Source organism: Penicillium rubens, assembly GCF_028828025.1.
Source record: "Penicillium rubens strain IBT 27055 chromosome Unknown utg000003l_segment0_segment0, whole genome shotgun sequence".
NCBI lineage: Eukaryota > Fungi > Ascomycota > Eurotiomycetes > Eurotiales > Aspergillaceae > Penicillium > Penicillium rubens.
Genome location: NW_026890601.1, coordinates 6,219,294 through 6,231,703, shown reverse-complemented (window position 1 = coordinate 6,231,703; position 12,410 = coordinate 6,219,294). Strand labels below are relative to the sequence as shown.

The following is a 12,410-nucleotide window of genomic DNA, read 5'->3' as shown; positions in this document are numbered from 1 at the left end:
GACAGGTCATAAAGATCGTAGAGATTGAGAAGATATTCCATGTGATGCCACGGTGCAGTGCATCTTCCGCCATTCAGATGGTGGCACATTGAGACAAATCCTTCTCGCTTGCCTGAGCCCGATCCTTCTCCAGTGCCTGGTATTGGTCCCAGCAGTACTGCCAGATTTCTGGTGAGTCACAAAGATAACCCATCACCGGGGCAAAGTACTGATGTTTGATCTCAAGAGTGAACCAGGTCAAGGTACCGTAGCTTTCGATGCAGCTGTTCATCAGGTCCCAGATCATGATGACACGACGCGAAAGCTTGGTGCGTTCTGGGCTAGGGTCTTGCTCGTTCACAAGTTGTCGGTTGCGCAGAAGAAGGAAAGGAGTGTGGACCCATTCCTCGTACATATCCATGTACAAAGAAAGCAGTCGCCGTTCAAGGTAACGAGGCTTTTTCATGGCGCTGTACGTAGAGTATTAGAGACGTTGAAGCAGAAAGTGGATAAGAAACAAGCGTATTGGCACTTACTTGGCGAAAAGAGAAGCCATTTTACAAAGGCGCTCATAGGCCGAAGTAGGCTGCAACGAGGCACCCTCGATGGCATAAGAAACCTGTTCGGCAGTCTCCAGCTGGTCTCTGAGATCCTCTTCCATCCATTCCACGAGATTGAGAACGGACTCAAGGTGAAGTTCTGCATCTTCGATTTCTTTGGGAGCCAGAAACTCCGAGCTTTGGTGAAAGATCACGAGGTTGAATTGAAGAGTGGCGTTGATCATGGTAATGAATTGATCGCGGATCTTAGGACGCATTTGCGGGTCGGCGAGAAGGTCTCGCAGCTGTTCGAGGACCACCTGGCTGCGGTGAGACGGGTCACTTTGGAAATATGGGATGATGTTAGGGTCGACATGGAGCATGCGGTTCTCTCGTTGGGTGGCTTTGCCGAGAGCGTGGATCCATGCTTCCTCGCGGCGTTTGTCGGCTGCGATGGAAGACGCAAGCATTTCACACTCGGACTCGTCATATTCAGGGAATGGCTCAGTCTCGGTTTTGGCAGTATCTGCGTTGGTAGGAGTAGCAGATTCGGATTCCTCTGATTCAGAGTCCATTGCGAGTTCAGAGCGGACATGCGCGAGACGAGAACCTGGTGGAAGATCATCCATTGTGAAGATGAGGTGGAAGTTAAGTTACATGAGAGAAAGACGAGGGAAGAAGAGAGGGGGAGAACGCGGTGTTGTTAGGATGAGACAGACTGCTGCCATAATAATGCATTGAAGTTATCGAACACCGCACGCGCGTGACAATCAACAATGGACAATGTGACAATAAGATAATAAGACTGAATAGGAGATATCACAATATGACTATACAGGAATTTACCGCTGCTCAATCCAAAAGCGCTAATAAGTCAGACTCGACGGTCAGAACGCTCCTTTACAATTGAGTGGTGGACTGCCTTCCCCAAGAACGCCGCCTGATTGTTGAAGTAGCGAAAGACCTGAGAACAAGACGTCCTCGAGCCAACCATCTACTTCTCAGGCAGACAATCAAGAGTTATTGAAGGCAGTAATTGTTCTTCGCACATTGACTAATCGACGTCTCATGGGGCAGAGGAGGACGGCAACTTAAGTAGTGCGAGTTCATTGCTGGGAACTATTCTTCCTTCATTCCAGCGTCGTCCGGTATTGGGACGTCCGTATCACTCTCGTCATCTGGTAGTGGGACATCCATGACTCGTTCACCGGCCTTTTCTAGCGTTCGTCTACTCCATGACCGAACACCTTTGTAGACAGCCTTTCTGCGGTTAGCCCAAGTCAGACATAGTCAAATATGACCACACATACCCAAAGGAAAGTACCGATGCCAACCATGACCACTAACCAGTTCAACTGGGCGGCCCGGTTACGGCCGGAATTGCGTCCTGATGCAACAGACCGAAGGTTCCAAGGGAAAGGCGATAGTGCAAATATGGCCTTGAGGAACGACAACAGGCCCAAAGACGCAAGACCTTTAAGGAAGTGCCCCAACCAGGAGACATCTTCCTCGACCAATTCGGCGTAAACATCCACGGGGCCCAAGTAAAAATCAATGATGGGGTCAGCAATGAATCCAAGCAGGAATACGGTTAAAAAAAGAATGCCGAGTGTGAGAATTAGCTGGGTAGTAGCGCTACTAATCCACCGAGCCCAAGTCAGGCGCTCCAGGCGATACTGGAAGCCGCAGGTGGGACATTGCCAGAAGTTTCTCGTCCCATATTTGGGGTCGGCATGGCGCCATGACTGCAGGCAGCCCTCGTGGACATAACGCGAGGAGCCTTTGCATTGACAAGGGCTCAATAAACGGCCACATTCTGGATCGGAAGATTCATAAACCACACGAGGCTTCTGGAGGAATTCTGAGGGTTGGAAAGTGGGCAGCACGCTTTCTAGGCAGATGCGACAGACCCGTGGAGGGTAATGCTGTGTGTCTGCCATTGGGTCTCACATCGAGATTTACTCGAACCTTGACAACAGAAGGCCGAGGGAGAATTACTGTTTCTTTTTTTGAGGGGTTGAAAAAGAAGAGAACGACGAGAAGAAGAAAAGCAGAAAAGCCGAAGGTGTCCCAAACCCCACGGCTAATCCCAATCTGGTCACCGCCTTTGGTGAGCTCTACCGCGCCAAACGTCACCCATCTCTGCCTACAACACAGCTCCCCTTCTTTCGATCTTTCCATCCCCTCCTCTTCTCTTCCTGTCGACAGTGAACCATGGCGGACCGATACTCATTCTCCTTGACTACATTCTCACCCAGGTAAGGATGACTCGTCCTGTAGAATTGACAACGTTGCTAACTCAGCTCCATTACAGCGGAAAGCTGGTGCAAATTGGTATGGGACCATCGTTTGTGAGCTTAGGCATCGATTACTGATCAAATACAGAATATGCCTTGAACGCGGTCAACCAGGGTGTGACTGCCCTTGGTATCAAAGGTACGCAAATGCTCAAGTTCTCCCGCATAGGGCCAAGCTGACCGCCCCCGTGATAGCTACGAACGGCATTGTGCTCGCGACTGAGAAGAAGTCCTCCTCGCCTCTCATTGACCCTCCCTCCCTATCCAAGATCTCACTGATCACGCCGGATATCGGTATGGTCTATGCCGGCATGGGCCCCGACTACCGGGTGCTGGTCGACAAGGCCCGCAAAGTCTCGCACACAGGCTACAAGCGCATCTACAACGAATACCCACCTACTCGTATATTGGTTCAAGACGTCGCTCGAGTAGTGCAAGAAGCTACGCAATCCGGTGGTGTGCGGCCGTACGGTGTCAGTCTGTTGGTTGCAGGCTGGGACGAGGGCGTTGAGCCTGAGTCGGAAGAGGCTAAGAAAGATGACCCCGAGGAGAAGATCTCCAGCAAGACTGGCGGTATCAAGAAGGGTGGACCCAGTCTGTACCAAGTCGACCCCAGTGGCAGCTACTACCCATGGAAGGCGACAGCCATCGGCAAACACGCAACAAGTGCCAAGACGTTCCTCGAGAAACGGTACACTGAAGGGCTGGAATTGGAAGACGCCATCCATATCGCGCTATTGACACTCAAGGAGACGATTGAGGGCGAGATGAATGGTGACACAATAGAAATCGGTAAGTTTTGCGGGTTCTGCCTCCTTTCCTCCCATTCTGGCTGCTTGGGTATCCGAGGGTATGATGGATATTGACTAACGTCGTTTCAGGCATTGTTGGCCCCCCAGCGGACCACCTGTTGGGCTATGAGGGAGTGGAGGGTGCTCAGGGACCACGGTTCCGCAAGTTGACCAAGGAACAGATCGAGGACTACCTGACCAATCTATGAACGAGAACACATAATTTATGTAGACTCGAATGAAACGTTTCCTTTTTGTCTGGTGGTAATTGACATTTTTCTACAAATCGCATGGCCACCCACAGACGGCTACCTACCTAATGGTCTACTCTAATGGTCTACTTCATGTCATCTACATACTCCGTACCTTGATGGCAAAGCGAGGACGCTTCTAAGCGCCAGGAGATGGTCCGAGCCATCCTTGCTTTCGGATTTATTTCCATTCATTACATTCGTTCGCTTATATGGCCTATGCTGTAGGACTTTCATACCCGAAGTATCCAATTCCAAGCTCGTTTCGATATCATTATTATTATATTGTACACCGTCATATTGCTAATTAAGCCGCCCTCCCAGACTCCATGAACATCCTCCTCTGGACAAGTCGGCCTCCGCCCGGCGGAACCAAAAAGTCTTTCGGTTCGGCCTGCTCATAAGGCGCATCCTCACTGCGATCCGGCGTCTCAGGCGGCCTCTGCATCGAGCAAAGAGGCAACGTATCGGCAATAGCGAGGGAAACAGGATGTCTGGACCCTTGAATGAGGTCTACTAGACGACCAAGCACAGCAAATTCAAGCTTGAGTTTGAGCGAGTAAACAAATCCCTTCAGAGTGATTTGCACGGCGTAAAAGTCGGCATATTCGAGACTCAAAAGCAGCAGATCCATCGCTATGATCGCGCAGTTTATCCCGATCAGCTGGTACATGATGCTCCGTGCATCCGGGCGCGAAGAGACATCCGCCCCGAGACGCAGTAGCTTGACGGTCTCAATCACATATAACGTTGACAGCAGACTCTCTTGAAACGTGAACCCGGTCAGCTGGATCTTCTCCATGATATTGTACCCATTCACCCAGGCGACCTCGCCGCTGTGGACTATGTTCGCGCCGTAAGTGAGGATCGTTGTGGGCACATGCAGGAGCAAGACATTTGCGATGATGAGCTTCAGCACATGGCGCAGCATGCGCTCATCTCGTAGCACAAGGTGGAGTCGTGAATACAACACCACGGACTGGCCAGTGACCATGGTCCACCAGCCGATAGTCAGGACAGTGACCGACAGCACGGAGTCAGTTTGCGTAAAGAACTTCATCAGGAAGCCTATTGAGTATGGTACGACACCGAGCACTCCCGAGATAAGCAGGGACCAGAAATAGAGTCCACGCCACCGGCGGAAGGTGGCAGGGACGAGTACAACTAGCTCAGCAACGTTGTAACATGATAATCCGATGAAAGCGATAAGTATCATCTGTAGCGTATTACCCTCTTTTGCGAGGGCACCTGATATCCCATCCAGCAGGTCCTGGGGAACGTTGGACATGGTTGTAGAACAGACTCATTCGTAGCTTTGGGAGAGCTTTGGGAGAGCTTTGGCATGAGCGACCGGACTCGAGGAGGGAGTCTGGTTCACCCTGTTTGGTATGTCCACATATTCTTATGGCACAAGGGGAAATGAAAGAATTTTTAGGAAAGAAAAGAAGGGAAAGTCGAAAAGTCGAAAAGAAGGAATGCTGTGTGGGATATGGACTGGGTCGTACAGGGTTGAGGCCAGAAAGTGTCAATGCTCCATGCAGGAGATCAAAATTTGGGCTCGTCTGAGTGAAAGAGAAACAAACGAGACAAGACTGACAAGACTTGGGTATTCAAGAGCGTTCATAGGGTAATTAGGGTGCAGGTTCACCCCAGGGGGGTGAAAAGCCTGGGGTAACACTGGGGGCCGAGGGAAACACATTCATTCCCTTTCAACAGTCCGGCATCGGAGTCGGCGGCCAAGTCCGATATTAATCGAATGGGCTAGACGGTGGAAATTGCAAAGGATTTGAAGAATTTGAATACTCAGTGGATGATCTGGTGATCTGATGATCTCCGTGATTGCATATGGGGGAAAAACCGGACATGGTCTGTAAACAAATATCCAAAAATAGATCTGGAAAGAGACCTCGGGATACCCAACAAAGAGATGTAAAAAAGACATAGTATTCTCTACTATCGTCTTAAGATTCTAATAAACGGATAGTTGTTCTAAATAATATATAATTTCATGATCGATTCGTATTCAGGGTTATCTCATTTGTCCATGGGACATCTTCTTCCTCGGAGTCTTCGTCCTGGCTGTCAGCTACCTCCTCCACCTTCCGTTTCTTATTTGGAATCTGCACAGGCTTTTCTGGTGACGTCGGCTTAGGTGATGGTGGTTTTGGGGACTCCAATTTTGGAGACGGTGGTGCAGAAGACAGAACGGAGGATATAGGCGAAGGAGTCGGGGTAGGAGGATCATAGTACTCAAAGTCGGGAGACTTTGGTAAGGGAGTCAGAGGCTCGGAGGGCACGGAATCCTTTCTCTCCATTTCATAAAGACCATCCTAGGCAAATTAGAAGCACAATCGCATGCAACATACCGGAGACATCAACATACCGGTTCAATGCGAAAGGCAACGAGCAGCTCCCCGGCTTGCTCGGGCAGGGGCTTACCCGCGCGCTTCTCGACCTCCGCTAATCGTTCATCCGGCAGGTCACGGTAGACCGCAATGCGAGTCTGCACGCTGGCCTCCCACGCACCACCCGACAAGAGCGGCTGCAGAACCGCGTGAGACTGACCCTTGACCTTCGTGTGGGATTGGTTAATAGCCACCACAGCGATATTCCTCGCGGCGACTCTGGCCAGATGTGTGCCTAGCTCACTAGCAATGTTCCATCTGCGATTGATCAGCCATTGCAGGTGTGCTTTATCTGTGATTTTGCCCTCGGCGAGCTGGTCCTTGAGCTCTTGGGCGCTGGGGAAGTAAGCTGAGAATAAATTCGATACCGAGTCGACAACAAGAAGGCTTGTTCCCGACGGTGGAAACCCTTTTGGTGGACGTGCAAGCAGGGCTATAAGATGGGCCAGCGTATGCGCCCGGAAATAGATAAAGTCATCGAGGTTGATAGACATCTCCTCGAGCCGGGGAGTGGGCAAGGGACATCCCGTGTCTAACGGGTGTAAGCAGAAGAGCAGCTGACTCGGGGAACTAGGAACATACCAATCCAGACTACTTTGCCGTCGCGTAGTGCATTACAGGCAATATTCAACCTGTAAATGGGTCAGATCGCACTCTGGCGGTGTGAATAGGGGGTGCACTCACGCCAGCGAGGTCTTCCCCGCTCCTGGAGGTCCAAATATCTCTGTAACATGTCCACGCAAGATGCCGCCTTGATCGGGCTGGTCTGGGAGGTCATTCAGAACCTCGTCCAGACGCGCCAGGCCCGTCGCGATTGGGTGGCGGGTGGCGGCCGACGCGTTGAGGGACTGCGATGCTGAGATCGAGACCACGGGTGCTGAAGAGTAGTTTAATATTTATGACTTTTCTAACGCCCTTGGGTAATTTACTTACGCGTATCTCCGTCGTCAAACCCTTCAAGACCGTCGAGACCGAGAAGGTCCATGTTGATGCTCATGGGCGCATCAGGAGGACTGGCAGCAAAGTCAATACAATGCCAATTTAGTAGATAAATAGGAAAATAAATTCAAGTTTCAACGCTGTATTCCTCTAAAAATGACATTAAAAATGCCATCATAAGCAGGGCAGTGAGATGTTGGCGGTTCGGATATCCGAGGGGAATTTTTTTCCCCCTCTCGATCTCTCGAGCCCTGCATACTCCCCCAATGTCCAATGTCGACATTTCCCACGGGGGTATTCTCCCGAATTTGATCATCATATTCTTGCTGTCTGCGCTTTTCCTTGTTCTGAAAACATTGACTACACTCAAAACATCAAACAATCCCAAAGGATGTCGCCGCCTGGGACTTCCGCCAGGCCAAAGCAACCTGGACGATGAGTTTGACCCAAAGTACAGTCAGGGTGTACCAAGCGATCAAGACGATCATGGCCGCCCATCCTGGCGGGTAAAAGCACTATTCAGTTACCCGCTCAAATCCTGTGGTGCGGTTGAGCTGCAAGTGTCGAACGTCGTACCAACCGGGCTTGAGTTTGATAGACAATTCGTCTTCGCAGAGTACAACAACGATGAATGGAATATTCGCACCCTGCGTAATGCAGGCTTCAATCGCCTAGCCTTGATCCATCCCGAGATCTGGGTTCCCGACCCGTCTGCCCCGGATTATGACGCAGACCTGCCAGAAATCAAGTCGCAGGGTGTGATGCTGATATCGTATCCACGGATGCTGCCAGCAGGATGGAGTAGTCTACCCATCAAGGTCGGCATGGCACTCAAGTTCCTCAAAAGCCAGCAGACCTTCCAAGTCCCGCTGCTTCCACCCGCGGACTCCAAGTTCCCACTGGTCCCAGTCAAGATATGGAAAGACAAAGTTCTAGCCCATGACTACGGTAGACTGCTCCCAGCATCACTACACGCATATTTAGGGTCCGACACATCAAAGAACACCCTGACTCTCCTCCGCGCCAGTGCACCCCACTCGCGGCAGATCTTCCGTAACGCACCGCGCAAAGAAGACCTAGGCTTCCAGCCAAACACAGCCTTTGCAGACGCGTATCCAATTCATCTGCTCAGCATCTCCAGTCACCGGGACGTAGCAGCACGCTGCGCCTATGCAATCCCACGACTGAGTATCCGCCGCTTCCGCGCGAACGTCATCGTCCAAGGCCCGTCTGCTTTTGAGGAAGATCACTGGAAGCGGCTTGCTATTGGTGGCACGGAGATCCACGCTTCTTGTCGGACTGTCCGGTGCCGACTGCCTAATGTTGATCCTCTTTCTGGGGATAGACATAAGGCTGAGCCAGATCGGACGTTGAAATCGTATCGCAGGATTGATGATGGGGATAGAACTAATGCGTGTCTGGGGATGCAGCTTGTTCCTGCAAAGGAGAAGTTTGTACTGAGGGTTGGGGATTCCGTTGAGGTGCTTGAGACCGGGGAGCACCAGTATATTAAGATGTTGGCTCCTGGGGAGAAAGTCGAGGGGGTGTAGACAAGTTCGACAATAGTAGTGTGTGCATAGTTCTGTATGATATGCTGTCAGGTTGTATTTTAGACCAATTGATTGAAAGAGATATTATTATACAATCTTCAGACAGAACCCGGGGAAGTTCCAGCACCAACACTTTTTAAATCGGACACTCTAGCTCCATATTATATTTTCCCTCTAGTTAGTTGTTTCTACTTATCGTGGCCACCAGCTTTGTTGTCAATCCTTGGCAGTTGCCCCCCACCCTCCATTTATTCTATTAGCTCTCTTTTTCTCTATCCACCATCAAAATGTCCGAGCCCATCTCCCGTACCGAAGCAAGACAAAAGTCCGCAGACATCAAAAAGAAACAAGCCGAGACCTTGGCGGGACTCCCCCCAGGCAGCCTCCACATCAGCCTCTATATCCGCTCCGACCCACCCCTCCCAAACGACTTCCACTGGGCCTTCTACCTCCACAACGGCACCAGCTCCACACCTGGAGGAACCAAGTATCATGCACGAGGCGTCGGCGGCGGGTGGATTGCCGGGCACGAGGCTACAGCGGGGATATTCACGGAGAATTTCCTATGTGTGGTGATTCAGATCGCAACGATTCCTCCATCGGCGCACGAGCGTGTGGATGAGATTATGAGGAGTTACGATGGTTCTCTTAACTCGATTCCGGGGATTACTTGTCGCGTGTGGATACTCACGATCTTGCGTATACTCGTTGACGAAGGGTTCGTGCACTGTGATATCGGAGAGTTGGAGAAGGATTGCTTTGAGTTTGGGAATGAGCATAGCGCAACGGCTAGCGCTAATCAGCAGCCTCGTCCGGTCGTCAAGTCGCGTGTTTCATCTTGAAATAGCAATAGTCTCCAGGGTCTACTAGACCTCATTTTCAGAGAGTGCAGGAAATATTGCAAGGGAATATTAACATAAAATTGCAGTATAGGTATTAAAAACGCTAAAAAGGGGGAAGCCGGCCCCCCACAAACTCCATATAGGATAGAACTATACAAGGCCTCCAAGATCAAGCAATCTTAGTAGTTGTCGACGACTGCTCAGGAATATCGGTCTGTACAGGGGCATCATTAGAGTTGGTCGACTCAAAGATGGCAGGGACATCATCAGGCTCGTCGGGAATAAAGAGGTTAAGGAAGATGCCGAGAATCGCTGAGATAGCGAATCCGTTCTCCATGACCAGATCGACAGCATTGATCAGACCCTCAAGGGCATGGTTGTCACCCTTGTAGGTGAAGAAGTAGCTGAACCATTCCGGCAGCAGTGTAACACCCATTCCAATCGAGAAACTTGCCGTGAGGATGAACCGGTTGCGACGGGTGGGAGGAACAGACCCAATAATGCGCAGACCACTAACTGCCACCGAGCTGAAGAGGAAAGCGGTCATACCACCAAGGACGGAGCTAGGGATTGCAACCAGCGCAGCGGCGAACTTGGAGAAAATGCCCATGATAACCAGGAAGAAGCAGCAGCAGTAGCCGGCGGTGCGGTTAGCGCATTTCGTCAGCGCAATCACACCGTTGTTCTGCGCGAAGACAGACATAGGGCTAATAGTCATCAAGCCGGCCAAAAGACATGTGATCCCGTTACCCAAGACGCCGCCTTGGATGCGGGAATCGAAGGTATCACCCTCCACTTGGAGCCGGGAGACGTCACATGTCGCCGTGATGTCCCCAATAGACTCCATCATGATAACGATATACAGTGCGAGCAAGGGCAGGATGAGTGGTGGGTACACCGATAGCGGGAAGGTGTGGACCCAAGCGAAGGAAGCCACCGGGGCAGCGGCGATACCGGAAGAATCGAAGTAGTTGCACGCGGCAGCGACGATGGAGCCAACCAAGAGGCCAACAATAACGGAGCAACTCTTCAGAATGGGAGGACCCCAGCGCTCGCAAACAATGATCGTCACGAATACCAGGAATCCCAGTCCAATGAACTCAGGGCTTCCCCAGGGTAGAGGGTGCGGGGCGTTGGCGCTGGGGCACATTGCGCGGGCAGAAGGGTCAGCGCCGCACGACGCGCCACCGGCCCAGTCCTGCATGGCGGACTTGATGAGCGAGGCGCCGATCAGGAGAACCGTCGGGCCGGTGACGAGTGGGGGGAAGACGCGGGCGAGGATCTTGCTGCTCATGAAGGACATGCCGATTTCGAGGAGGGAGCAGAGACATGAGGTGCCAAGGAGGGCGCCGTAGCCTTTTGGACAAGGGAGCTTAGTTCCATCTTCGAGGGTTGGGCAGTAGCCCGATTTATACATTTGGGAGAATGCGCCTTGAGCGACTGTGATCGTTGAGAACGATGTACCTGTTCGAGCCAATTAGTATCAGAAGCGGGGGTTTCTGATGAATGGAGGGGAAGCTCTTACCAACGACTGATAGTAGTCCAGTTCCAATATAGTATTTTGTTCCCTTGATATGGAACCGGAACATTTGAACAACACTCAACAGGCCCGACACAATCAACGAAGTCGAAACCAAGTACTGGTAGAGGTCATCGCCAAAGTTGGCACCGCCTGAACCGCCGAGCAAGATGGGTGGTGAAATCACTGATGCTCTTAGACTTTTGTATATTCTGCAGGTATCTCTAGCACTCACCACCAGCCAGCATTGCAAGTGCATGTTGTAACCCCAGAATCAATGCGAGCACGACTGGCACGCGATCATCGAGGCCGAAAAACGGGGCGGATTTGCGAGCTCGCTTGGCGAAGGGCAGTCGTGGGATAAAGAGATATCCATAGTCGTAGTCTCCTAGTAGGCCCTCCCTGTTGATTGTGAGTCAAGGCCCCTCCACAATGCATTATTTGAAGCCATACCGTGTAGTGAAAGTTCTAACGGCGTATCGGACTTTGTCGCTAATTGTTCGCTTGGGCGTATGATCGGGACCGATCTGATCTGGACCGTCCATATTGAATGTCCAATATAATGAATATGTACACACTGAACTATCGTACAAGGGCAGAGGGTCTATATTTAAAAGATTTCAAGGAATAAAGGCATTAAAAATAAAAAATAAAAAATAAAAAATAAAAAATCACCCCGAATATCGGCAACTCTAAAATTCGAGGTAAAACTCGGGGAGATGACTAAAACAACAGTATCCCTCCAGGGCTCCATACAATCAATATAAGAAAGTAATATGCCAAGTTCTGTTATCGGACAAATACCCAGGCAATCAGAGAGAGCAGATGGACGATTAGCAAGAGCATCGCATAACTTGTTTGTCTAGATCAAGTTAGATCCTCTTATCTACATCGGGTAGAGGTGCAACCAATTATGGAGCTCAGAGGATCGACCCATCCAAGTGGAGAAAGATAAGGATACATCAAAGTCGAATGGCGTTATGTTTAGAATTCCCCGAGTTCCCCCATATAATATGTTTTAAAGATTGTCAGAGTTGTGTATTTACATGGATGACAGAGCTAATGTAGGACATCTCATTGGCGGGGGATTATACCGGCAGTCTCCTCGGTACAAATTACATGTATCCCGATAAGCTTGTAGATTTGCTCTCCACAGCTCGGAAACGATCGAACGTTCTCTGCTATCTTGGGGTTTTATCTAAGATCTGATAGTCGGAGGGTGCCGTGAACAGTACATATGCGAGGTGGAAGACTCCGCGACCTCAGACCTCATGTCAGGTTCGTGGTCGTTCTTATCA

The 12,410-nt window shown here is 50.7% G+C and overlaps 8 protein-coding genes across 8 annotated transcripts; 3 read left to right on the top strand and 5 right to left on the bottom strand.

The window, feature by feature from the left end:
• Positions 1-73: 73 nt before the first annotated feature.
• N7525_008602 (uncharacterized protein) lies at positions 74-1,147 on the bottom strand (the record flags this gene model as incomplete). The annotated part of the gene is made up of 2 exons (XM_002562662.1): positions 74-449; positions 516-1,147. The coding sequence occupies 2 exons, from the start codon at positions 1,145-1,147 to the stop codon at positions 74-76; spliced, it is 1,008 nt and encodes a 335-aa protein (XP_002562708.1).
• A 490-nt stretch (positions 1,148-1,637) lies between these two features.
• On the bottom strand, positions 1,638-2,458 carry N7525_008601 (E3 ubiquitin-protein ligase MARCH; the record flags this gene model as incomplete). The annotated part of the gene is made up of 2 exons (XM_002562661.2): positions 1,638-1,778; positions 1,829-2,458. 2 exons carry the CDS (start codon positions 2,456-2,458, stop codon positions 1,638-1,640), a joined length of 771 nt encoding a protein of 256 aa, XP_002562707.2.
• Positions 2,459-2,732: 274 nt separating this feature from the next.
• pre8 (proteasome core particle subunit alpha 2) lies at positions 2,733-3,815 on the top strand (the record flags this gene model as incomplete). Its single annotated transcript, XM_002562660.2, has 5 exons — positions 2,733-2,776; positions 2,833-2,852; positions 2,904-2,954; positions 3,011-3,607; positions 3,697-3,815. The coding sequence occupies 5 exons, from the start codon at positions 2,733-2,735 to the stop codon at positions 3,813-3,815; spliced, it is 831 nt and encodes a 276-aa protein (XP_002562706.1).
• A 349-nt stretch (positions 3,816-4,164) lies between these two features.
• On the bottom strand, positions 4,165-5,145 carry N7525_008599 (uncharacterized protein; the record flags this gene model as incomplete). Its single annotated transcript, XM_002562659.1, has 1 exon — positions 4,165-5,145. The coding sequence occupies one exon, from the start codon at positions 5,143-5,145 to the stop codon at positions 4,165-4,167; it is 981 nt and encodes a 326-aa protein (XP_002562705.1).
• Positions 5,146-5,863: 718 nt separating this feature from the next.
• On the bottom strand, positions 5,864-7,259 carry N7525_008598 (uncharacterized protein; the record flags this gene model as incomplete). Its single annotated transcript, XM_002562658.2, has 5 exons — positions 5,864-6,187; positions 6,241-6,794; positions 6,845-6,894; positions 6,947-7,139; positions 7,196-7,259. The coding sequence occupies 5 exons, from the start codon at positions 7,257-7,259 to the stop codon at positions 5,864-5,866; spliced, it is 1,185 nt and encodes a 394-aa protein (XP_002562704.2).
• Positions 7,260-7,467: 208 nt separating this feature from the next.
• On the top strand, positions 7,468-8,751 carry N7525_008597 (MOSC domain protein; the record flags this gene model as incomplete). Its single annotated transcript, XM_002562657.1, has 1 exon — positions 7,468-8,751. One exon carries the CDS (start codon positions 7,468-7,470, stop codon positions 8,749-8,751), a length of 1,284 nt encoding a protein of 427 aa, XP_002562703.1.
• Positions 8,752-9,038: 287 nt separating this feature from the next.
• On the top strand, positions 9,039-9,593 carry N7525_008596 (uncharacterized protein; the record flags this gene model as incomplete). Its single annotated transcript, XM_002562656.1, has 1 exon — positions 9,039-9,593. One exon carries the CDS (start codon positions 9,039-9,041, stop codon positions 9,591-9,593), a length of 555 nt encoding a protein of 184 aa, XP_002562702.1.
• Positions 9,594-9,762: 169 nt separating this feature from the next.
• N7525_008595 (nucleobase:cation symporter-2 family protein) lies at positions 9,763-11,657 on the bottom strand (the record flags this gene model as incomplete). The annotated part of the gene is made up of 4 exons (XM_002562655.1): positions 9,763-11,057; positions 11,119-11,298; positions 11,348-11,514; positions 11,566-11,657. 4 exons carry the CDS (start codon positions 11,655-11,657, stop codon positions 9,763-9,765), a joined length of 1,734 nt encoding a protein of 577 aa, XP_002562701.1.
• Positions 11,658-12,410: the final 753 nt, after the last annotated feature.